The following is a 25922-nucleotide window of genomic DNA, read 5'->3' as shown; positions in this document are numbered from 1 at the left end:
TGTTTAATTGCTTGCAAGGCTTGATGCAGCAGCTTTTGCAGAAAATGCTGAATGCACACCTTCTTGTACAAAAGGAAAACGGGGGAGATGAAGAGAGCCTGACAGAGGAATGGTTGAACGACAAGGGACATGATACTGTAAAATTAATCCAAATAGGGAGGGCTACGTGACTGCTGCAAAGTTCGCATGGCCCTGAAGAGTAGATGGTGTGCAGAAAGCAGGATATTGAAACTGCTTGGTATGTAGAAATAGATAGAGAAGAACAAAGGGGTACTAAGCTGTTCTAACTGCAAGGCCAGCTGGACAGGCATGTATCGATCATAAAGATACTTTTAAGATAATAGTACAAGTCACATAGCAACCAATCATGAGCTTGGCTTTTGCAATATGTATGAGCTAATTAACAAACATATATAAACTGTGTAATCTGTCACAATAAACTGAGACTTGATGATCATGATATCATGAGTCTTCTCTCCTGCGGCATCCCTCTAACACCATCTGTTAGAGGTAGGGCAATTACCTTCTGCTAATTGGGCCACCTGTTAAAACCAGGTAGGGCAGTTCTCTTTATCTCTTCCACAACCGATCCTCCCTCTGGCAAATATCTTCTCTTAGTGGGCCATTGAATCTCACTGCATGACTGATAAAATTGCATCATTCCATTGTGAGATGCTCTACCCAGGGGGAAGAGCCAAGCATTACTATCTAACTATAATCTGAGATTTGCAACACCATAGCAGCCTTTTCCAAATAGATTCCCAGAAGAGCAGCTTTCTTTTCCACTGGATTGCCAGAAGATGACCAAGACCATCTACACCACCACTGGACCTTCAGAGGAAGACTACATCCTCCTACAGGATCACTGCTTCAACAGAACCACAGCTGTCACACCAAGACGACTACAGCCACCCTGTAATCAGTCTGCTACCAACTCCACGACCAACAGCGTGTCAGGTCATGTTCTGACTCTGTAAGTAGAGTTTTTTTGTACTATTGCATTTGTATTTTGATTTTCCTAATAAAGAACTACTATTCCTACTCCCATATCTTTGCCTGAGAGCCCCTTAATTTCAAAATTATAATAATTCAGAGAGAGGGAGTTTGCATTTTCCATTTCAAGGGAAGCTCCTGCCTTCCTTAGCAGACACCTATCTTTTCAAACCAAGACATAGGGCCATGACATTCCACAAGAGGAATCACTGGTGTACATTTCATGGACCTCTCTCAATCCTATTAAAGTACTGTAGTCCTGGTTTAAAATAGACAGGTATGCAACAACTTTGAGAGACAGAGATTAAAATGGCTTGTGGATTTTTGTTTAAGAATGGGGAAAACTACCCAAAAAGGTGTTGTTTTATAACATTTTAAAATATACTACATAAAAATTAAAAACTGCAATTAAATAGAATTAAATAAATAAGTGCTTTGGTATACAAATAATTAGAAACACATAAATGTGAAGATATGGATGCACATTTTCATACGAATACAAATTACAAAGGTAAGACTACTTTATTTAGACCTTTTTGCATTGCTGAAGTATTTTCCTTCTTAAGAGAAGCTAGTATTTTGATGAAGAAATCTGTCATATCTGGTAATTAAATTTCCTGATTTCTTCTGGTGCTGGGTAAGACATCCTGGCTGGAAGGTCTGACTGAAGGCAAAGAACTGGCTCTGTGTGGTCTGGAACTGAAGGATGTGTTGACTGAAGACCCAGTACCAGCTCTACTCCACGTCAGACTGGAGGACACGTTGCTTGAAGGCACGGTAAGAGCTCTGTTTCCTCTCATATGGGAGGATGCATCCATTGATGACCCAGTACTGGTTCTGGTTGGTATCAGGTTGATGACTCTGTCCATTGATGACCCAAACCCTGTTCTGTCTGGTGTCACACTGGAGGGTATGTTGGTGCCAGGGACACTGTAGACTCTGTCTGGTGTCACACTGGAGGGTATGTTGGTGCCAGGGACACTGTAGCTTCTGCCTGCTACCACAACGGAGGCTATGTTGGCTCCAGGTACGGTAGAGGCTCTGTGGCTAGGCACTCTCCAGCATGCTGGAATAAACAAAAGAATAAAAAACAAATCAAGAGAGAACCTATGTTTCCTGTTAAATACCTCTAACAAGGGTATGTATGTGAAGTACTTCTAAATGTTTGCTCCTTAAGTGCTTATTTGAAACACACCGCACCTGAATATTATGCATAAATCTTTAATAGACAAAGGACATTAGCACAGTATCCTTCCCTAGGAAGTGTTGGTTTAGCACTTCATTTGAAGTGCTACAAGTACTTACTTACATTTTTTACCTCTCCTATTAATTCCAAAGCTGTGTTTTTTAATCAAGGAAACAAACTTAGTCTGACAAAATTATAACAAAATTCTGAAAAGATGTTAATGCCTCTGTTAGTTACCACACCCCTTTTTCTTCTGAAAAATGTCTCAAAACCTCTCTGTGTGCACTAGATTTAATGATCCCGTATGTCTACAATTAAGTGTTGTTTTATTTGCCTACAGAAGTTGTACAGTATGAAGGGAAATGCTGGCTAGGAATCCAAATCCAAGGGATGATAAATGCTCAAAAAACAGACTTACCATCAGGCACAGGAATAGGAACTGGAGGTCCACCAGCTGCTTGTGGTGAAATGTAAGGCTGAAAAATATCTGTTGAGTAAAAGCAAGTTTTAAAAACCAAGAAATGCACAGAATGGAAATAGTTATGGTTGAAAGGAATGGCTATTACAAAATGTTAATTGTTAATAACAGAAAGAAAGGGAAAAGCCTTTGGTTATTAAAAAAAGAAAGAAAGAGAGAAAGAATGCAATTAAAAGAAGTAATAAAATAAAAAATTCAAAAATCAAACACCCACCCACCTATCTCAATCATTCCCCAAAACCAAAAGAGTCCAAGCAACCAAGAATCCAAACACAAACTAAAACCACAATGACATCCAAACCCACAAAGACATGGGACATATAAAAAATATTCTAGTAATAATTTTAAACCCTGTGTAAGCTTTCCCCACCCCTCCTCTTCTTTAAAAAGTTATCAAAACATTCTGTTTGCACTACTTTAATGCTCCATTATGTTTTCAATTAATTGTTGTTGTATTTCCCTACAGAAGCTGTGCAGCATGAAGGGAGATGCTGGCTAGGAACCCACATCCGTGTGACAGTAATTGCCTAAAAAGCAGACTTACCACCAGGAGGAGGACCAGGAGGTGCAGCAGCTCCTTTGGACACAAAGCAAGGTCCAAAAGAGTCTGTTTAGGGAAAGTAAATTAACCTTAGTGAATACAAATTTGAAAAAAAAGCATGGAAATGCACAGAACTTAAGTGGTTATGGTTGCAAGGAAAGGCCATTACAGAAATGTTAGTGGTGCATAACAGAAAGAAAGGAAAAAGCCCTTGGTAAAAAAAAAAAAAAGGGAAAGAAAGGGAAGTTCCAGGAAGTAACAGGAAGGGAAGTTCTGCGACGAGAGGAAGGGAGGAAGGGAAGAAGGGATGAAGAGAGGATGGGAGGAAGTGAGGAAATTAAAAATGGCAATAAAAAAATCAAAAATGAAAGACAGACATACCCACCATCAACACTCCCCAAAACAAGAAAAATTCAACCTACCAAGCAACCAAAACCAAATTAAAATCTAGACTATCTAAGCAAATAGGGACCAATAGTAAAAACCATAACAGCATTCATTTTAATCCCTGTGTTAGCTTTCTCTTCTGAAAGATGGCTCCAAATGTTTCTGTTTGCACTGGTTGTATTGCTTCATTATGCTGACATATAGGTATTGCTGTATTTGCCTACAGAAGCTGTGCAGCATGAAGGGAGATGCTGGCTGGGAACCTACATCCCAGTGACTGCAATTGCTTGAAAAGGAGACTTACCATCACTGTCACGAGCGTGTGCAGGAGGTGTTCTGACTAGTTGGTGACCAATTCGACCCCAGAAAGATTCTATGCAGAGAAAGTAATTTTAAATCTAAAAAATGTTTTCATTTTAGAAAACAAGGAAATGCACAGCACTGGTTTTGGTTGCAAGGAAAGGCTGTTACAAATATTGGTTTATTACATAAAGGAAGGAAAAATTTTTGGTTAAAAAAATAAACAAACGAACAAAATATGAAATAGTAAAATAATAAAAAAACCCCAACCATATACCAAACATGCACCCCCCCTACACCTCCATCACTCCCCAAAACAAAAATAATTCAACCAACCAAGCTACCAAACCTAAACCAAAAACAAATATATCCAAAGAAATAGGGTTCAATAGAAAAAAAAAATTACAGTAGTAATTTTAATCCCTGTGTTAGCTTTCACCATCCCCTTTTTCTTCCGAAAAAAGTCCCAGAAAACGTTTCTCTTAGCACTAGTTTTAATGTTCCCTTATGTTTATATTTAAGTATTGTTTGCCTACAGAAGCTGTGCAGCATGAAGGGAGATGCTGGCTAGGAACCCACATCCAAGTGACTGCCATTGCTTGAAAAGCAGACTTACCATCAAGAGCATGTGCAGGAGCTGCAGCAGGAGGTGTACCACCATTTTCGGGTTTAAAGTGAACTTGCAAAGATTCTGTTTGGAGAAAGTAAATTTTATAAAGCAAGGAAATGCAGAATACTGGAATGGTTATGGTTGCAAGGAAAGGCTATTACAAAATGTTAATGGTTAATTCTTTCTAGTAGAAGCAATGGGAAAATCCTTTGTCAAAAGAAAAGGGAAGAAAGAAAAAGAAAGAAAGAAAAAGAAAGAGAGAGAGAAAGAGAGAAAGAGAGAAAGAAAGAGAAAGAGAGAAAGAAAGAGAGAAAGAGAGAAAGAAAAAGAAAGAAAAAGAAAGAAAGAAAGAAAGAAAGAAAGAAAGAAAGAAAGAAAAAGAAAGAAAGAAAGAAAGAAAGAAAGAAAGAAAGAAAGAAAGAAAGAAAGAAAGGAAGGAAGGATAGTAATGCCAAAAAAAAAACCCCAAAACCAGCCACCCACCCCACAGCAAACACTCCTCATGACCAAAAAAATCCAACTCACCAAGCAACAAAAACAAAAGAAAATAAACAAACCCTAAGCAAAGGGGCTCCAATAGAAAAAATAAATTACTGTAGTAATTTTAATCCCTCTGCTATCTTCCACCATTCCCTTTCTCTTCGGAAAAGCTACAGAACGTTTCCATTAGCACTACTTTTATTGCTCCATTATGTTTACACTTAAAATTATTGTTGCATTTTCCTACAGAAGCTGTACAGCATGAAGGGAGATGCTGGCTAGGAGTGACAGTAATTGCTTGGAAAGGAGACTTGCCCTCAGGAGTGGGAGCAGCAGCACCAGGAGGAGGAGGAGGAGGAGGAGGTGGTGATCCAGTTGCTTCAGGTTCAAAGTGAACTTGCAAAGAAGGGCCATTAAAAAAATGGTATTTTTTTTTTTTAAAAAAAGGAAAAAAGACTTCAATAATAATAATAAAAAAAAGATGGAAATGAAAAACAATAATAACAAAAATCAAAAACTGCAAAAGAAAACACCCACCCAACCACCACCACTATTACTCAATAACAAAAGATTCAACCAACCAAACCCAAACTAAAACCAAAAATATCTAAGCAAATCAGGACCAATAGAAAAAAAAGTGACCCTAGTAATTTTAATCACTGTGTTATCTTTCACCATCCCCTTTCTCTTCTGAAAAGTCAGAGATCATTTCTGTTAGCACTAGCTTTATTTGTCCATTATGTTTAAAATCAAGTAATGTTGTATTTCCCTATGAAAGCTTAGCAGCATGAATGGAGATGCTGCCTGGAAACGCACATATAAGAAACTATAATTTCTTGAAAAGCAGACTTACCATCAGGAACAGAAGCAACAGCAGGAGGAGGTGAACCAGCTGCTTCAGGTGCAAAGTGAACTTGCAAGGATTCTGTTCAGAGAAAGTAAATGTTAAAAAGCAAGGAAATGGACAGAACTGAAGGGGTTTATGGTTGCAAGGAAAGGCTATTACAGAAATGTTAATAATTTATAACAGAAAGAAAGGAAAATCCTTTGTTAAAAAAAAGGGAAAGAAAGATAAAGAAAGAGAAAGAAAGAAAAAGAAAAATAAAGAAATAGAAGGAAAGAGAAAAAGAGAGAAAGAGAGAAAAAGAGAAAGAAAGGTAATATTAAAAAAAAATCCCAAAACTAACACCCACCCACCACCACCACTCCCCCCCAAAAAAACAAACAATCCAACTAATCAAGCAACAAATCCAAACTAAAACAAAACAAAAAAAAAACCACCACAAATAAACAGTGACCAATAGGAAAAAAACTTACCATAGTAATTTCAACCCCTGTGTTAGCTTTCACCATCCTCTTTCTCTTCTGAAAAATGTCTCAGAACATTTCTCTTTGCGCTTATTTTATTGCTCTCCATTATCATTACAATTAAGTCTTGCAGTATTTACCTACAGAACCTGTGCAGCATGAAGGGAGATGCTGGCTGGGAACCCACATTTAAGTGACTGTAATTGCTTGAAAAGCAGACTTACCATCAGCATCAGGAGTAAGAGGCTCAGCAGTTAGGGGTTCAAAGTGAATCTCTGAAGATTCTCTTCCTGATGTTAATGTGTCAACTTTGGAAGCTGCCAGTGAGTAGAGATCCATAAAATGTCTATGCATGTGCTTTAAATAAAAGTAGAAGGAATCATTAGCACTAGGCAAGCTACACTTAAATGCCAGATAGCACACATCCAAATTTTTTACAAAAGACAGAACATTTTTTTGAGCAAAGAGATCAAATACAATTTGTAAGCCAGGTAGAATGTCAGTCCCAGGACTTAAGCATCAAAAACATCTAACAGTGGATTTTGTACTTTTTCTAGAACATTGAATATTGATATCATTGAGGAATAGGGAATGAGTCCACACCCAGGTTAGAAGATGCTTTGATGAGATGTTTTCAAGCATGCAGTACAGCATTGAGCTCTAGATACAATTTTTTCATTTTATTTCAATACAAGACTTAGTGCAGGTTCAATTTCTGTTCACCAAAAGCTACCACACAGTTTCAGGCTCATGTTCACAATTCCAAGATGAGTCAATTTACTAATCCTTCCACTCCACAGCAAAAAAAGTAACTTGGCAGTAACAAAAGAAACATTGCAAACCTACAGACCTCTGAAAACTATCTGATTGCACTATAACTGGAAAAATGTAACTATTTCCATGTATGAAGTGGAAGAATGTCCCAATTTTGTTATATTGATTGGGTTGATGATAAAATTAGCAGAACAAGAAAGTACAGATGATTTGGCAGTTCTGGTAACTTTATATCTATCCCAAGTAATCTCAACTAAGTGTTGAAATTATTGGTCTTCTTTACAATAGTTAATCACATTTTATTTGTTATAATTTTTCCCTTCAGATACTATGACACTGATCTTTTGAATGTAAACATGTGATACAGACAAAAAGCAGCTTAGTACCACAAACAGGGATTTACAAAGATTTTTGTAGTTTTTTTCTTTCCTTGGTTTCACATTGCTGATTTTCAGAATAGATATTAACACAGCTAAAATCAATCAGGTTATTTCATTGTGGTTTCTAGGAAACAGCAGTGGCAAACTAACCCATATCACATCTTTTGTCATCAGAAAGAATCTCCAAAATGTCCTGGTGCTGTGGTGTTCCTAAAGTGATTCCTAACTCTTTACCTCACTCCAGATTGCAGGATTGTCCTTATCACCCTATTGGCATAGAGTAAAACTAAAATCCATTAGGTGACCTCTGTCTATAAAAGGCAAATTTTGTAATAAAACCTCAATAATGAGCTTGGAAAGGAATCAAACAGGAACTAGAGATGAGGAAGAGGAGAGAGAGAGGGAAAAAGGGGAAGAGAGATGGGGAAGGGGAGAAAGAGGAAAGGGGATGGAGAAAAGGAAATTCACAGTGACACAGACTGTGAGCCATTGGTGCTGTTTGTATATGTCCTGAGTTACCAAGTGCACCTGAGGCTGCCAGGTGAACAAGAACTTTACAATTCTGCTCCAGCAGCAAGCTCCCCAGCACGTATTCTACTTTGTTAGTTATACCACAAGCACTTTGTGCAAATATGAAATGCAACTTTTTGTGTTTCTGATTCTCTTCCAGAGAGAAAGAGGGAACAGGCTGCAGATGCTTCTGCAATCATTGTGAGGTCAAAAAGGATGAGAGCTGGGGTGGGATAAAAAGAAAAAAAGACGCAGCACCCACTACCAAATTAGAAAAGCAAGATTTAAAGGCTGGTGATTGCCACAATGCCTCCTATGAAAAGATGCCACCCATGGAACCTTTTGTGTGGCTCTAAAATAGATCATCACTGTACTGGGGAAACATTTGTAATTCCACCCTTTGACAGAAAAGTTCATCTGTGCTAATTAAGCTTCATGGGAATCTCAAAGCATTACATATTACATATCTCCATCTTTTAGTGTGGAAACACAAAAAGGCACATGTAATTTTATATCTTTATCAGGCATGAATGCATGCAAGAGAACAACAGTGAGAATTTTCCTGCTTAGAATCTGCCTTTCTTGAATGTTTGATTTTGTGACCCTGATCATGCAATTATATGCTGCATTAGAACAGAAAATCTACAACAAATTGGAAGGCATTACTGCAGAAACTTAAACACTCTAGGCAATACTTACTTTGCCTAAGATCATTGCAATTTACTTGATTACCTGCTCTCTGTCTAATTCAGACAGAGAAGTACAATTAAAAATATATGTTCTTACTCTGCCTTTTGTTCTCTCATTGGATAAAAAAATCTGTCTTGGCACTTATATATTCTGCACAGCTATAAAGACTAATGGATAGTTTCTGGAGAAGACCTCAAACTTAAAAACAATGAGGAGGCATTGCACTGAATCTATGTTCAGAGCTGAAAATATGGCACATTTTCTGTTAATCTCTCTTTTTTCTCACTCATTGTTTTGTCCTAACAAAATTAGTATTTTGAAGTATGCAAGTTTTTAAACCTACATGAGCAAAATAGCTTCTATATTTAAACATTCTAAAGAGCAGTTTCTTTTAAATGAGGAATGCTCAAAACCCCACAATTGATTCTAGAACTATGGGTTGAAAAACATCTGATACTGACCAAGAAGGAGTATGAAAATCTTGTCTTTTTTGTTTGGTTGGTTTTTTTTGTTTGTGATGATCTTACTTGGTTTTAGTTTTGCTTGTATTTTTTTTTTTTAATTAGTCTTGTATATATTAATGGGAAAAAAGAGAGGGAGATAGAGGGATATTATTTTTCAGGTACATATACTTCTGCCCATGTTTGTATTCCCATCAGTTATTTAATGCTGTAACTGGAAAATTAAAAGTTACCATCATCTATGAAATACCATTTGCAAGAGTACACGTGGAAATTCTTTCAACTGTTGACTGCAACAGTTCTGAAGTTTTTGCTCTCCACATGCTCAGAGCAGTCTATTCTATCTGCCTGTCGTGTCTCAGATGCCAAAACTGAAAGAAAATTAAAACATGAAAAAATGAAGCAGGATTGATTTTAGACTCTAACCTGGAATGACACAGCCTCTGGCCTGTCCCTCACTGCTTCCCCTGACAGGATCTCCAGCTGCAGGCTGGGGAGCGGCGTGGCTGCTGCAGCTCCTGATGCCAGGACCTCCTCTCTGGCCTAAAGGGAAAAACCCAGCATCAGTGGTAATTCTCCTTCAGACACACCAGCTGGGATGAACTGGGTCCCCTTGAGCCCCTTGAGTGGATTTGCATTGGTCACTGGACCTAACATCCATGAATAAAATACAGCTGATTGAATTATCATTGCAAATAAATCTCTAATTCACAGTGCTGGGAGAGAATGCTACAAAAAAAAAAAAAAAAAAATTTAAAAAGCACCTTGCCTTGGTCAGAAAAGAGAAAGGCCAAGGACATGGCACATATGTACTACTGTAAAAACACGGCGGTTGCTGCATGACATTCACTTCCAAAGTTTGAAAGAAGCCAGTTTGAAGATAGTGGTGGCACAAAGGAAATTTTCTATCAGCACAGTTTGCTGTAGGTGAAACATGCAGTTTGGGTTCTGTCACTTTCCATGAACATTAAAGGAAAGAGACTTGAAAAAGATATCTGAAAATATAATTAGCAACAGTTTTGGTGAAAGCAGAAACTAAAATAGAGAATGTTGCTAGGAATTAAAGATGTAGTAAGGGAAATCAACACTCCAAGGTAATGAAAACACTTCTTTTGCTCTATTCTTCTCTAGATTTAAAACAGTTATGAAACCATCTGCCATTAGAGCTAGAGTTGGAAACAGTCCTTTCTCCTAAATAATTAATATGTACATCTTTATTGGACCTTCAAATAATCCTATACCAGGGCACAATTGTATGAGTCAGAGGGAAAACTTGAGATTACTATTAAGTTTAAAATATGATTGTAAAAAATACCACAGAAGTTGCTGACCACACATTATGATTTCCTGCCTTTTCTTTTCCTATTTATGATATTTCATAGGTTAAAGGAGCATACATAAAGCCAAATGTTTTAATGGCCACCAAGTATTTGACCTCTCATTCAACAGAGGATTAACCACAATACTTGTCAATTTTTTGTGCGTTGCATTAGTCTTCACTTGTCAACCAGAAATAATGCTCACTGAGGGAAGGAAAGTGAATTTTGGCATAACTTCTAGATTTAGAACAAGTTGTGTGTGTACTACAAACTTGCATGTTATTTCACTGTGGTTTGTTAAGATGGAAGAAGTTGAGGGGGAAACTTCAACACTAAGGAAAGGAATTTGCTTTGCAAGAACTTCTCTCTTCCCCCAAGAAGAAGCAGTTCTAAGGCTTTGGCATGTTTGGAAACACAAATCAAAAGGAACAGTTCAAATTCTTACCTTATTCAGGGCGGCCTCCACAGCTTTCATATGATTAATGGTCAACTCTTTGTCCCTATTGTAAAAGAAAAAACAAAACAAAACAAAACAAAGCAAAATAATGGAGTAACTTTATGGAACTGAAAATCTACCAATGTAGAAATTAATCTCCTGCTACTTTATGGCTGTCATGTCTTGTAAAATAATTGTTGATAACTCAAACTGTTAGGATTTTCTCTCTTTTTCATATCTCCAATGCAAACCCTAAAAATATTTAATGTACCACTATTTGGTGCATTTCCATATGAAGGATGCTTCTGTTGAGGATAAGCAATTCAAATAGATGCAGTTATAGGCCTATCAATGAACAACTATCATGGCTGGGATACAGAGGTCATAAAAAGTCTCTAGTAGGATGGTATTATATTCTTGTATTGGAAAACACAGACAGATTCTGTTTATTTCATCTGCTTTGATTATACGTTCCAAAAGGAGAAAAAAACCCTATTTGTTGTGGAGAGTTGCTATGATAATAAAGGAAAGGGTAGCTTTCTTTATTGATCTTCAGCTGCCCTATACAGGGAAACAATTCCAGTTTTAAAGTCACTTCACATTAAAATAACCTTTACTGGATATATGTATGGCCACAAGGAATGCTCTTTACTGAAATGCCCAAAAGAGATTGCAGCAGGATGAAAACAGAAAGCTTTTTAGAACAAATCCTTCTGCAGGTGACACCAAATCATTTGGTATGATTTGATAATTCTAATTAGCTTGTTAAACACCTTATTGAGGACTCTACGAATTCCATTATTTCCCTGGTGCATAAAACCCTTAAAGCTTCTCAGACGTTGTTCTTCAGAGGTTGAATGATCCCAGGTATAATGAGAAATTTCAATGAACTAAAATTTTTTTAGAACCTAGCCATGAAACAATATTCATAATACATATTTAATGCTTTATAAGTATTAGAAAACAAAATCTGCAAAGATTTATCTTTTCATATGGCACAAAAATAGCTTAGTAATAACCTGCTTCAAATCAAGGGGGCTCCTTTTGACTACCAATCTTTTCAGGACCAGTGCCTGAGCCTTTCCTTTCACTCTAGGTTGTTGTGTTGTGGTGTGGGGATTAGGGCTAAATCCAAAACTCCCTGAAATCAGCACGAAGATCTATCTTGTACCACAGGGAAAGTGAGGTCCAAAATGGGTTTCAGTCCCTTTGGTGGCAAAGACCTGTCCCGATGCTTCTGTATTTACTATAAATAAATTGTATCTGTCTACAAAAAGATGGTGTGGAAACACAGAGAACAAGCAGCCATTTCTTAAATAAACAAAACTTTAAGGATCTGCCAAAGAGATGTTGTCAGAGCAGTAAGATAGCACAGGTATTTTGTTTGCCAGTTATTTCAGCACCCAGAATTTGGAGCACTATTATGGGATAACTGCATAAAATGTATGACCAAGTATTTTGAACTAGCACTTTTGTTTTCAGAAGACTATCCCTGAATTTAAAAATAAAAGAGACAGAGGTACTTTTCTCTTCTAACCTTACACTGCCCGTGGAAGTAGGAATTGAAATTTTTACTCATTTTAAGTGACATGCCCCAGGCCCCAAGGGCTCACTTTACTCCCAGTTTGAGGGCAGGTTCTGCCTGCTCGAGAGTCTCCCGCAGCCGCTGCTGGTCCTGCTCTGTGTCTTTCAGGAATCTCTTCTGGTGATCCAGAACTTGGTCTCTGCTCCTCAGCTCCTCCGTTGAGTTAGAGAAGCTCTGCCAGCAGACAGAGAGCAGAGTTACTCTTTAGCCCAAATCAACTTCACTTTATGCCATTGGCTACAGACCAACGTGGAAGACAAATTGATTGCAAAGTAGATTTGGACCACTGCATGCTAAGGTTTTATGAATTTCCTAGCAAAAGCATTACTGACTCAGAACCCTCCTAGTTTTTAGTATATTTGCTATGTATAAATGTGTTTTAGAAAACAAAATTATTGTAGGAAAAAAAACCCAGAACAAACCCCATTTAAGACTTTTTCTTAAATTGTTAAAATTGAAATATAAATAGCTTTAAAATTTTTAAAAACTATGTCTTTGAAGTGTTTTCTCAGTAGCCTAAAATTCCAGAGTGAGCAGTATGTGTGTGTATTTATTTCTGTTACTTTATTTACACAAGGACTGCACTATTTGGCTTATTTAACAAAAGGTAAAATTCTGTTGACTGTTCCAGAAGAATAATCTTACCACCAGAGATACATTGGAGACTTGGCTTCTATCTGTGTCAATAAGTGAGCACGATTCCAGTTTATTACTCAGCTCCTGAAGCCGTCGCTGGTATTCTTGCAAAAGCAATCTTACCTCCTGCTCACGCTGCAAAGCATTTTCTAACTCCTCATGTATATTATCTTGGCTGATTTTCTGGAAAGAGAAACAAGTTGTGCCTGATTCTGTAATTATATTCAGTGGTTTCCCTACCACTGAGTGAGTTCCACTTGCAAATATATCAAATTCTAAAACAAATACATGCTTAGGATTAGTGTTGAAGTTTTTTCAACATGAAGTCAGATCACTGAACAGTAAGACAGCAGGCCAGTTAATCACTGTGTTTTTTATGAAAGAGCGTTCATGTAAAGTCTTGGCACTCATTATTCTATTCAAATTAGTACCCTAGGATGAAAAACCTCAATATTTAGAAGGAAAAATATGCAGATCAATGTTCAAAATTTTAGTGATAACTTATTAACCCTTGCAAACACCTTTGTGGACTGTTCTTCTCCTCCAAAAACTGTTACAGAAAGAAGAAATAATTTTTCAAGGAAAGTTGTTATCTGCATTTCAACTACAATCTCAAATGTGATAATTTTTATCTAACTGTCCCAAAATATTAAGGGAATAAAACCTGTCGAGAACAGTACTGAAGATGATTAGATATTTTTGAGTAAAAAAATAAAAATCCATTTTACTAGCTAGGAACAGGAAGGACAATGGGTGAGACATCTAGCAGATATTCTCTGCTTGGAAGTGTTTGGATTGGGACAAACTACCAGGTGCTACCAACTAGGCTTCAGGTTAGGGGACCCACAGTGTTTCAGTAAGTCAATCATCAACAGTAAAAACTCAGGGGAATTTTCTGCATTTGTGCTACTGAGAATGTAGGAAAAGCCTTTTTTCCTTCTGCCATAAAGTTACTTCTTCAGGGAAACAGACCCACTAAAATTTGTATTGTATTTATTATAACATTCATCAACATCTATACAGAGTTTAAACTACTATCTTTATATTTCATTAATTTCTCATAAACATTCTTACTGAATACCCTCATTCCAGCTGCTTTACTCTGTTGAAGTAAAATCTTCTTTTAGGATACATAAATCATCACATCAACATTTCCAACAAATGGGAGAACCTGAACTGCTGAAGACCAAGCTGCAATTTATACAGGATACCTCTTCTACAAATCAAAAGGAAACTCCAGTGGAAAATGGGGCTTTCTGAATATATCTGTCTTCTAGTTTAGTGATATTTACAAGGCAAGATTTCTGGAAAATTCTGTTGGGAGTAAATAATTTTTATGTTTGTTTTCTAAAAGGACACAAATCAAAAATGTGTAGAAAGGAGAATCTCTTTGAAGCAAGAGAGCCTCCAAATCAAATGCACTTACATGCTGAAGTTCATTTAATTGCTCTTGCAGTCTGTGGGCTTTTTCAGCATCTTTTCGCATCTCATTGAAAGCCCATCTGCATTCTGCCAGCTGCAGGTGCAGGGAGCGGGACTCTATCTCTGCTGCATGAAGCCTTTGTGAAAGTTCAAATATTTCTTGCTGCAAGATTGCTATGTTTCTCTGTCAGCAAACAAAAACAAGTTGATGGGCTATAAAAACTGCTATTTTAGAAATAAAAGAAATCATATTTAAGACCCAAGAAAATCAAGACAAAACTATAATTTTTTCCTCCACTTCTAAAAGACATACTCAAGGGCAAAAGTTTGAACCTGTCACCTACCAACCCTAGCAAGGGCTGCTGCAAATTCTGTTTACAAAGAAGTACTATTTACACCTAAAGTCTACAATAAAAGATTATTGGAGAAAGTTTATCCTTTCATTTTGATTAAAGGGAAGAAGGTTATCTTTACTGAAAGAAAGGATGATAAACATGAGAAAGTAGAAAACCATAATAAAAAGCATCCTTAACATTTACATCAAGACAAAAGCAAATTTGTTCTTATAATCTGTTACAGATCTGATAGAAGTTGAAAAAAAAAATTTTTTCTTGGATACACTAAACCTCCTCCAAAAATTCTTTGTCACTAAAATAAAAGATCTAATCACACCCTAATGTGTGACAAATCAACTTCTGAGTGTCCATATAGTGGTATCTCATTGTCCTGGACTCATCACCAGCCTCCAACCAAATAAATGGTGCTATCAAGGGAGCTTCACTGTTGCTGTAAACCTTCTGTTTCCATGAAGGAGGACTGTAATTCTGCTTACTGTGCTGGGCAGTCTGTCATACAATCCAGCTTCCAGGGCCTGGGCATTTACTCTGTGGAGCCCACGAGCCAGCCTCTGTACCAGGGAGTCCCTCTCCAGGTAAGCTCTGCACCCACAAGGTTTCCCCTGAACTGTCTCCATCAGTATGCTCAGGTTGTCCATCAGTTTTGCAAAGCAGTTCCTGGCTGCACTGATAAGTGAGTGTTCAGAAAGCCAGGAGTGCACATCTTTAAGAAACAACAACAAAAAGGAAACATCAAGCAGGTTATTACTTTCCATTTCTTGTAATAGCCTGTTCTTTTTCATTTATACAGGATGGAACCCGTAAATATTCTGAAACACAGAATACTAAATCTGAAACACTATTCAAACTTTGCTTTTAAAGGATATGAATTAAAATTATTGAAAACAGCATGATCAAAGAAGAAAGTGCCTGAAACTGAATATAAGCACATTTGATTCAATGACAACTTTTATTCCAATTTAGCGTTTAGCCTTCTGGAAAATACATCACCTTGTCTTTCTCCTGCTATTTCCCTTTATTCACATAAATTATCCCTCTTCTAATATCCTTTTTTTGTGACAAAATTGTGGGGATTCTGAAAGTAGAGATTAATAAAGAACAAGGGATTGCAGCAATGCAGATGAACCAAGGGAGGCTTTTTCAGTTCTCACTGTAAATAACTCTAGAAACACTCTCCAGCCTTCTGCTTCTGTGGCTATACACACTGAAAGGATAAAATATCCTATCAGCTGTTAAAGAAAATTAACCTGTTCCAACAGTACAGAGATGTGATCATTCGGAGAATGTAGAAGAGGGTTATCATTTTACCCTGCAATAAAATTGCTTCTTCAGGGAAACAGCCCCACTAAAATTTGAATTGACTAGCTCAGGATATAACCTCACATCAAAGGTGTCTATCATAATATTCAGAAATATCTCTTCAGAGTTATGATCCAGAATAGTTTAGATAAAATCACAAAAATAGAAATTATATGACCACCCTGACTTATTTTTTTGTAATATATTTCTGCTTCAACAATATACTGGTAAAATTACCTTGTTTGCAGAGAACAACCTCCAGTTCAGAGATGGAACTGACTATTGCAGTATAGAGGTTAGAGCTAGTCAACCAGTCAAGTGCTTCAATGCAGTCAACTCCTTCCTCTTCAAAACCTGGCAAACAGAATTCCAGCTAGCAGGATAAGTGAACCACTAAGATATGGCACACTGCTACGTCCAGCTCTTTCAGAAATTAACCAAAAATAAGCATATAAACAACAAAATAGCCAGGACAATTTAGACCATTTTAAGCATGCTGCCAGAATTACTAAAAACCAAAAAAAAAAGCAGATGAATCTTCTAAATTGGAAAACATTTTTTATACCATTTATCCTTGCAGAGGGAAGTATAAACTGGTCTGGCAACAGAAAGGGGCAAGTAGACATAATCTCTAAAGAAAATTTCAAAATCCTATGCTAATATTTTACCTGAATCAGAAAGCAATTTTTGTGGTATTTTGTGGGTTTTATTAGGAAATAAATATTAAAAATTATTAAAAATTGAAGAGGAAATACCTTTTGTAAAAAGAAAAATTTAAAAAATGGTGACAGTTAATAATTTAGGAACATTGCAAGATATTTACCATAGAGAGGATGCTGTAGCACCTGGTTCTGAAATCCATAACACAAATATCAAAAATATCAGATAGTGTTCAGTTCATGTGCATAATCACAATTTTACCTGCAATGCTTAATATAAGACTAGGCATTTCCTCCTAGAGTGAAATACATTTGTCAAACAACATAAAAAAGATAGATAATATTTGTCCAAATGTCATTAAATATGTCTCTATGCCCCCGCAATAATAATAATCTTGCTCTTTTTTATTCCCTGACTATGTGATTTGACACAAGAACATTTCACTTACGTGACACGTGCCTGCCTCTGGATTCTCCCACACAAACTTGAATTCCAGTGCATCCTCTGGAGCCATCTGTCCAGACGAAAAAGGTGCAAGAGCATCGGGCCAGAGCCCTCAGCCTGTGAGCGGCCAGAACTGCAATCACGGCTCTTCGGAAGACGTAAACCAGGCGCTTGGCTCTTCTCTGCCCCAGCCTGCCTTTGCCTTGGCTGCTTCCCACGTTAGCAGGGAGAGCACAGAGGAGGCTGATGATCTTCTGGCTCAATACTTCGTGGTGCTTCAGCTGTTCCTGGAGAATGTCTCTTTGGCAAGACACAGCGCCCAGTCTGCCGTAGAGAGGACACAGGGCCCCTGACAGCAGTGCACAGGCTGCCAGCAGGGATGGGCGTGCCTTGTGACCATTTGATAATGTATTTGTCATGGAATTGTTCCTGTGGGCCACCTTCTCGTGGATTTGTTCAAGGCCATACAGTTTTTGCCTGGTTTTCTGCACTGTTTCTTCACCTTCCTGTGACAGAAGCAAACCAAACAAAAACGGAAGAAATATTAACTAGATGGTTTTTACCTAGACAAGAGCAAAAAGGAAATTCATATCTCTGCCATTCAAATTATGCACGAAAGGAGTCAAAAATTCTTAGTAATGATGGTGATGAAAGTATCTCTTCTAGTAAACAATTCCAGAATCAGAGATATGAAACCAAAGCAATGGTAGAAGGGAAATTTACATGATCATCAACTGCAAATTTAACTCCTGATTTCTAACAACAATCCACCAATATGGTGACAGCTCACAGAAGGTCCAACACCACTTGTCTGCCCACAATACAGTTCTGTGAGTTGACTTAACAATAGCAATAACATCCTCCAATTTCAGAGAGAGAACTGCTCTACCAAACAGAAAGCCAGTGTAAGTGAGAGGGAAAAGGTAAGGAAGGCTGGAACATGAAATGAGACCGATTAAATTTTTCACCGTGCAAAGACTTCCAGTCCTGAAATCTGCATCAATTACAGCATTGTTCTTTGAAGTTAAGTTGCAGCAACTCACAAATAAGAAGGGACATCTACTTCCTTATTCACAATGCTTTTAATTCAAAGAGGTGTGAAGGAATGTAAATGGTGGTTGTGGAATAGTGGGTAACATTTTGGATTGCAAATAACTCATCTAACAAGCAGTGGCAGTTAAACACTTTAAAACCACTTCTCACTGGAGTATTAGTAAAGCGGAGTCACTTAACACTTGAAATCTACCACTGTTCTTAGGGTCAGTGCACATGTAATTAAATTTACTCACAGGTAACACCACATTATTGTTACTCTATACCATCTCTGCAAATGATTATGCTGAAAACGTAGCTGCTACCTTCAGGAATTCTTAAAAAAAGGAAATTAGATCTTAGATCTTACAGCTTTAGCACTCTCAGAAAAAAAAATACTATCCACTAGAGATGAAATCAGGCTTTTCAGCTGAGGCTGAAGACCAAATTCTCTTCAACAAATGCTTCAGAAAATTTATTTCTTAAGTGATGTCAATATTATTACAATGATGAGTTGGTTTGTTGTTTGGATTTTTTAACTTTAAAAATAAACGAACATTCCCCAAACTACCTTAAACTGCTTAGGGCCTTAAACTATTGAAAGAATCCATTAAATGCTACAAGAAAAAATATTAGCAGTTCCCAGCAGCATACCTGTGCTCTTGCATGAACCTCTGCAAGCATATTTGAGTACTGCTCTTCAAGATATTGCTTTTCTTTCTGCCAGCAATGTTCCTGTGCTTTTAACTGTTCAGACATTTTCTCAAAAGCATCCTCCTGCTTCTGCTGAAGGTCATTCATATTATCAGTCTTGTGCTTGCAAATATATTCTAGGTGAGATATCTGTGTGACAAGCATTTAAGAAGAAATTATTATTTACCTTTTCACTTTGAGTCAAACACAAACTATTCCAGCATAAAATCTAAACTGTAATTTCTTCAAAATTTTCATTAAAACTAAGTAAAATACTTTCATAGCAGATTAATTACTTGGTTCTCAAAACAAAACTGAAATATATTTTGAAACAAAGTATTTTATTTGGTTTTGGTTCTGCCATCCTTTTACCATCTTGCAGATATTTGTCTCCTTCATTGTAGGAAACCTGAGCCAGACATTTCAAACTTTTTTTTTTAAACAATTGTATTAAATTTTAGTATATTAATAAATTAGTAATCCAAGTACATACTTTAGAAATTTGTGATGATTGCAAACAATTATTAAAAACAGCATTTAATTTTTTGTTTGTCTGGTTTTTTGTTATGTTCTTCTTTTTGTTTGATTTTTTTTTTTTTTTGGGTTTGGGATTTTTTGGTTTTTGGGTTTGGTTTTTTTTTGGTGTTTTTGTTTTGGTTTTTGTTTTGTTTTGTTTTAGTTTTTTTTTTTTTTTTTTGTTGTTGTTGTTGTTGTTAAAAAGCCAAGACATTCCGGGTTATTATTAAGTTTTTAAACAATTTCAGGGAAAATATAATTCACCCTTGTGGTTTAACACTGCACCTCCCATGCAAATTAAATGGAGGAATGAACCAAGCCAACAATGATCCCCAAATGCATACACCTTAACTTTTTTACTAGGGAATATCAGCAAGACACTTCCAGACAGATCACACTGAGTTGTAGGAAAAAAAGCTTTGTACAACACAGTGTAAAATCCCAGAAAAGCTGCTAAGACCATGAGAAGAGTCCTAGAGGCCTCACAACCAGTCTCAGTAACAAGGCTTAATTAAAAAGCATGCACAATAAGACACAAGCCCAACAAACACTGCCAACAATATTCACCCCCTTCTCTTCCCATCTCTTTCCTTCTCCCTTTCTTCTTCGACTTCAAAAGAGAAATAAACCAGAAAACAAAGTGAAACCCTGAAGAGTGGCTTAGCCACTCTTAGCTTAGTCTCTGGAGCCAGCTGACCTATTAAAAATTTTTTTTTTTTCCTAAAAACACAAGATTTTCTGGGAAGAAAGGCCACATAAACTCACTTGCATTAATATCACTCAGAAAAGTACAGCTCATCCTTCACACAAATACTGACATGTTTTAGAAAAGGTATTTCTATTGTGTTTCTGAATAAAAATGTCATAATTCAAAAGTTACAATTAAACAAAAAACCCTACACTGGAATTCTTTCAGATAGTACATCTAAATCATAAACACATAATTTAAAGATGCTGTTCCTGGAGAAAGTGTATTTTGCCTATGTATTATGGTGAAATAAAGACTTGCTTTAAGACTGTAAATGACTACATTCTGTGAATTTCTTCATCAATAAGATGAATTTATTATCTTTTAATTAGGTCCCTGTGGCTACTATCAGATAGTCCTTTCAGAGTGTCCTGCACAGAAGGTGGAGCTGAGAGACTTGATGCACACTCTGGTCACATCTAAACGCTCACAGCAGCAGCATCAAACTGAGCAGTGGACCAGCCATAATTAAAGGTGTTCATTTGTTAATGTCCAAATCCTCTTGGGGGGATGACTATCACTCCTTTTTAACGAGACTGCAGCGTGCACAAATGTCATGGAGCTCAGCAGAGGCAGCTGATGCCTGGGGACACTCACCCTCTCCTTAGCCTTGTGGAAGTTCAAGATCAGGGCTTCAACATTCTCACACAAGAGTGCACAAAGCTCTGTCCACGGTAACTCTTCCAGGGGGATGTCTGAATATTTGGAAAGCACATGGGCGTTTGCCATGCTCTGGTATAAGTTTTGCAGGATGGACAGCTCCCTCTGGAACACGAAGAAAACTTAATTGCTGTAGCTGGGCAATGTTAAAATCAAAAGAGAGGCATCATATGTGCAGTAGCAGTGCTGCATGCAGCTGAAAACAAGCCCTCAAAGTTGATTCTCACAGCTTTACAAAATTCCTCAGTTAATTTCTTATAATTGCAGCCATAATAGTGCATAATCTTACAGCAGAGTAAGGAAACAAATTTCACAAAATTTATCTAATTACCCACAGTATGTCTATAAAGTATGTGTATAAATTCCATTCCTGTTGGGGCCACAATAGTGACCTGGCACAGATAAAAATTTCCGTGCTCTTAGTGGCTGCAATTCATTCTCCCATGTTAATACTTTGAGGTGCATTCAAACTGTGCCCCCACACAACTGCACAGCACATGGAAAACAGTCCAGTTGGCTTGGCAGCACAACACACTCTAAATTCATTTAAAAATTTGTTTTGCATGGGTTATATAAAATTAAATCAATGGCCAAAATAGGCTTACGGCTCCATCAGTCAAACTCCAAAAGCATGCCTCATTTTTTACAGTGATTTGAATCAGTGGTATAATAAATTGATTCAGGTTATAAATAAATTTTAGCAACAACAGCATGCAGTAGAAATTCAATTCTTCATACTTGTAATACATGCAAGTGACTTAGAAACTTTGATTAGGCTAATAGAAAGCTGTTTCTCAAATGCCATGACACAAAGTATGTAAACCACTGTATCAGTACAGTCAGAGCTCAAGAAAAGATTCTCAGACTAGAGTGGAAAGAACATATTCAGGGAGCAAAAAAGCAGTATAAAATATGAAAAAATACTGTATAGGTCAGGAAAGCAGGAAGGGAAAATGAAGGGAAGAGAACACACTGACATTGTCACACAGTTTTGGCATGGGTATAGCGAAGACAAACAGCAATATATTAAATGTTATCCATACTTAGTTTCTGCTACAGACTTCCACTTTTTCATTTTGGGAAACAAAATCAAAGCTGTCTTAATGAAGTAAATAGGATCACATACAGTCACTTCTGCTTCCCAAACAAATCCAAACAGCTTTGGGAAAAATACAAAGCCAACCAAGGCAATAAATATTTAATCCCATAAGGGAACCACTAATACAACTCTTCCAAAAATGTGTATTTTTATCATCTGCTCAGGACAGTCCTGTGGTTTGAAATCTTTTGAATAAAACAATTAAAATAACCGGCTCTATAAATATGACAGTGAGACAATCCTTTTCTTTTTAACCTTTCAGTAACATAACATTAATTTTGAGTACACCATAATACACTGTTTCCATTACCAGAAATCTTGATCATTAATGAAATCTTGTACTGAATTCTGGTCATGTATAACATATATTTTACTGAGGAATACAGATAAAAAGGAAAACCCTTAATACAGCAACAGCTAGCGAGCACTTAAGGTTTCTAGTAGAACATTTTCAGTTTCTAGTTGTGTTTCATAGTTATAAATAGCAATCATCAATGCCTGTAGTTAGGCCAGACAGTTGCTTTTCTCTCTATGCATTCCTTTTGTGCTTGATGAAATTACTTTTTCAGGCTAACTAGTCCAGCAAATGTCATTTAATACATTAATACTTGCATGGAAGAAGCTGTTCTTCCAGAGAGAAAGGAAAAAGAAGGTTCTGGTTTTATTTTTCTTCAGTTTATGAATTACAGATCTGCCTGCACAGTGGACAACACTAAGACAATGTGTAGAACAACTCCATCCACTGAACAAAAGACACCCACAAATCTGAAGACTCTCTTATACAGGTCTCTGCTCCTGTCAACAGGGAACAGACCTCATGTACCTTTCATGCTCCAAGTTCTGAGAGAGGAAGAGGAGAAGTTTCCAAGCCACCACCACCAAAAGTTAATATTGCTAAGAGTAGAAACAGAGCAAATGTTACCACACAATGAAAGGAGAGATTTTCTAGACATGCTGAGAACTTTCCTTCATCCCTGCTGCTGTGTGAAAAGATGGCACAATTGTTATTCAAGGTGTAGCTGGATAAAGAGAGTAGAAAGGCCCAAAGTGGTCATATAAAAGGAGAAAGTTTTCAGAAAATAATCCAGTAATATACATCCAATGTGCCAAATCCACAGCAAAACAAACAAAAAACAAAGCAACAACAAAAATCCCCTCTGCTTTTCCACCTGAAAGTTTGAAACAATTTTTAAGCAATTTTTACAGTCAAATACTTGCACTAAAACTAAAATGGTGTATGAAGTAGAAGAAAACATTTCTACAATGGTAGCTAATAAAACGTGACAAAAAATTTGGGTAGAAAGGCAGAACATTCTTCACATGAAATCGTAAACATATCTACAAAATGCCTTCTTAATTAGGAACTCCAGTACATCATACCCAGACTTAACAAATTATCTTCTCAAAGGCCCTGGTTATATTTATTCATGTATTAAATTCCTAAAAAGGTAGCATAATAACAAACAGGGTAAGAGAATGGCAGAGTTCTTCCACAGCTCAGCACAAATGCAGCAAATCCTCAGCACAGTAAATATTTTGACAGTATGTTTAAAAACCTAAACAATGTGTGCCACAGGTTTTTTCCTTACTATTGAGCCTTCGTCCTGGGTGAAGCTGGCTGTAGCATCCACTAATGTCCCAAAGGATTCTTCAGTTTCCTTCCTTTCCTCAGCCTTGTCTCTCCATTGCACATTTAAGGATGAATGCTGTCTCTGTGAACTGGAAAGTTTCCGCAATAAGATACTTTAACCAAAATTGCTTTTGTCAAATGCAGTATGTTCTTTATGGCAGATACCACATTAGCACATCACATGGCTTCTGAAGCTGCTTGCCTTTCTTAATTGAAGGAAGAAATTTATATTCCTTCTAAGAAAGACTTTTCAAGTGGTTATGTTTTCAGTTACCAAGCCTTGTATCACACAATTCAATAGATTCACATTTGGATATGGCCTCAAAATTACACATAACAAACAGAATTCTTCATATTTAAATTGACACAACAGCTCTCATGGTCTCTCTCTCAGAGAGACTACATCACATCTTGCATCATCAACCCTGATTGAATGTACAGTTCTCGCTCCTAAGATTTCCTCATGCCCGACTCTACTCTGGCGTGACTTTTAAAGCAGACTACCCAGAATGTTAATCTGTTCTTTTACTGTATCAGTCAGGAAAACAAGACCCTGGCATGACCAAACAGGCAGCTGATGAGGAAACTACAAGGTCAAAAAACAGTGCAGAGAAGACAGAATCAGGGACAGGAATCTAAGGAAGAATTTAAAAAGATTGCCTGAGTATTTAGGCACGGTGTCAGAAAAGCCAAAAAGCTTGCTTAAAATTTATGTTTGCAAAGGCTTTTCCAGCTCAAGTTTTAAGTATCTTACTAAAAAACGTATCCATAGCCATGAATCTTGAATGAATTGCGCAGGAAACTTGCTTTTTTGTAGGAAACCACTTTCTTTCATTCTCCACTACTCCTTGCGTGAGTAAGTCAACACAAACACCTGTGTATACAGACCCATACAGTTCTAGGCGGACAGACGGGTCACCCAAGCTCTGTTACCACAGACACAGCAGACTGTGCTGGACAGGAAACATCCCAAGAGATTTCCTCTGCTCTCACACATTTCAGTATTTTTTAACCATTTAAAGCTTTCTACAGGCTTTCAAAAGTTGAAAACAAAGATTATCCACTATAAATGATACACAACTTCTTGACAGGAATCTTGGAGATTCAAGAGAGTCACCAAAGTGGAGAATAATGTCTTCAATAAGAATATATCTAGAATGTAGTTAGAATGTAGATAGAAAAGCTATCTTTTCTAGACCTGCTGGCTATGTTTTCCTACACTCACCCCAAGCACAACTGGAGGCTAGAGCCTACCATAACTACGATTTTCAGAAGTTTTGGTTTGGCAAATAGTCTGTAACAGGCCAGTTATTATCTCTACCCATTTACTATACATTTGGTTATTGATATGGGCCTGTTATTAATGGACTGCCAGGTTCTGAACCTTTCATTTGGTTTGGCACATTGTGCTGGATTTTCTGCTGACTGAAAATTGCAGGGCATGTAAACTACGAGTTATACTCAAGTTGTCTGCTGCCATTATGCAACACCTTTAAAAGGGAACTTACACTTTTTTTCCTCTCTCATGTGCGTTTTCTGACTCTCTGAAATCTTTCTTTGCTATCCTTGAAAAAACTCTCATGCCTTGATGCTCTTCACTTAAAGCATCTTCAAGTTCTTGAATTCTCAACTACCAAGTGATAGGAAAGCAATTAAAAGAAGTTAGGAAAGACTAGCATGGTCTTTAGTGCTGTTCACTGTTCTGTTCTGCTTTTCACAGGTGAATATAGTCTATTAATTCTATTTGGAATTAGAAAGCATTGAACACGTAAAAATGTATTGATACAGAGAGTTCAAAACAGGCTGGTTGTTTTGGATTTTTGTTTGTTTTTTTCTTGTTTTGTATTGGTTTTTATTTGTTTTGTTTTGGGTTTTTTGTTTGTTTGGTTTTTTTAACCGTGTGTAAACCACGCAATCTCCCAAGTATTTTGAGGAAAAAAACATGAAGGGATGAGGTCTCCTGTCTAACCAGGAGCTGATGCTATTGCCCTTCCCATGGAGCTCCAGCCCCTCCTATTCCAGGCCAGGATACTCCCAACAGAGCTCATCGTGGATCTGTCACAAAGCAGAGAGTAACTTTTCCTGCGTGTCCCAGAGACACATTTCAATACTCTGTGACTCCACTCCCACGCCTACCAGTTGTGAAGTGCAGTTTTTCCAGCCAGGGTTTGCTGACATGCTCAGAATCCCACTTCTCTGCATGTATGAAGACCACAATTAAATCTCCTTAGCTTTCCTTTTATAGCTCAGAATAACTAAAGGAGATTTCAACCGGGCCTGTACATACAC

At 37.2% G+C, this 25922-nt stretch overlaps 1 protein-coding gene across 1 annotated transcript; it reads right to left on the bottom strand.

Moving 5' to 3' along the window:
- Positions 1–301: 301 nt before the first annotated feature.
- Positions 302–22575, bottom strand: LOC116184748 (coiled-coil domain-containing protein 171-like). Its single transcript, XM_085567998.1, has 15 exons — positions 20842–22575; positions 18942–19130; positions 17260–17761; positions 16389–16505; positions 15329–15555; positions 14501–14680; positions 13084–13257; positions 12467–12612; positions 10863–10917; positions 6508–6640; positions 4397–4576; positions 3202–3264; positions 3122–3126; positions 2598–2666; positions 302–2150 (listed from the first exon to the last, which is right to left on the bottom strand). The coding sequence occupies exons 1-15, from the start codon at positions 20971–20973 to the stop codon at positions 1602–1604; spliced, it is 2721 nt and encodes a 906-aa protein (XP_085424124.1). The 5' UTR covers positions 20974–22575; the 3' UTR covers positions 302–1601.
- Between the last annotated feature and the right edge of the window lie 3347 nt (positions 22576–25922).

This window comes from Lonchura striata, chromosome Z (assembly GCF_050655825.1).
Source record: "Lonchura striata isolate lonStrDom1 chromosome Z, ASM5065582v1, whole genome shotgun sequence".
NCBI classification, from domain to species: domain Eukaryota; kingdom Metazoa; phylum Chordata; class Aves; order Passeriformes; family Estrildidae; genus Lonchura; species Lonchura striata.
The sequence above is the reverse complement of the archived record's forward strand: the minus strand, read 5'-3'. Positions and strand labels throughout refer to the sequence as shown.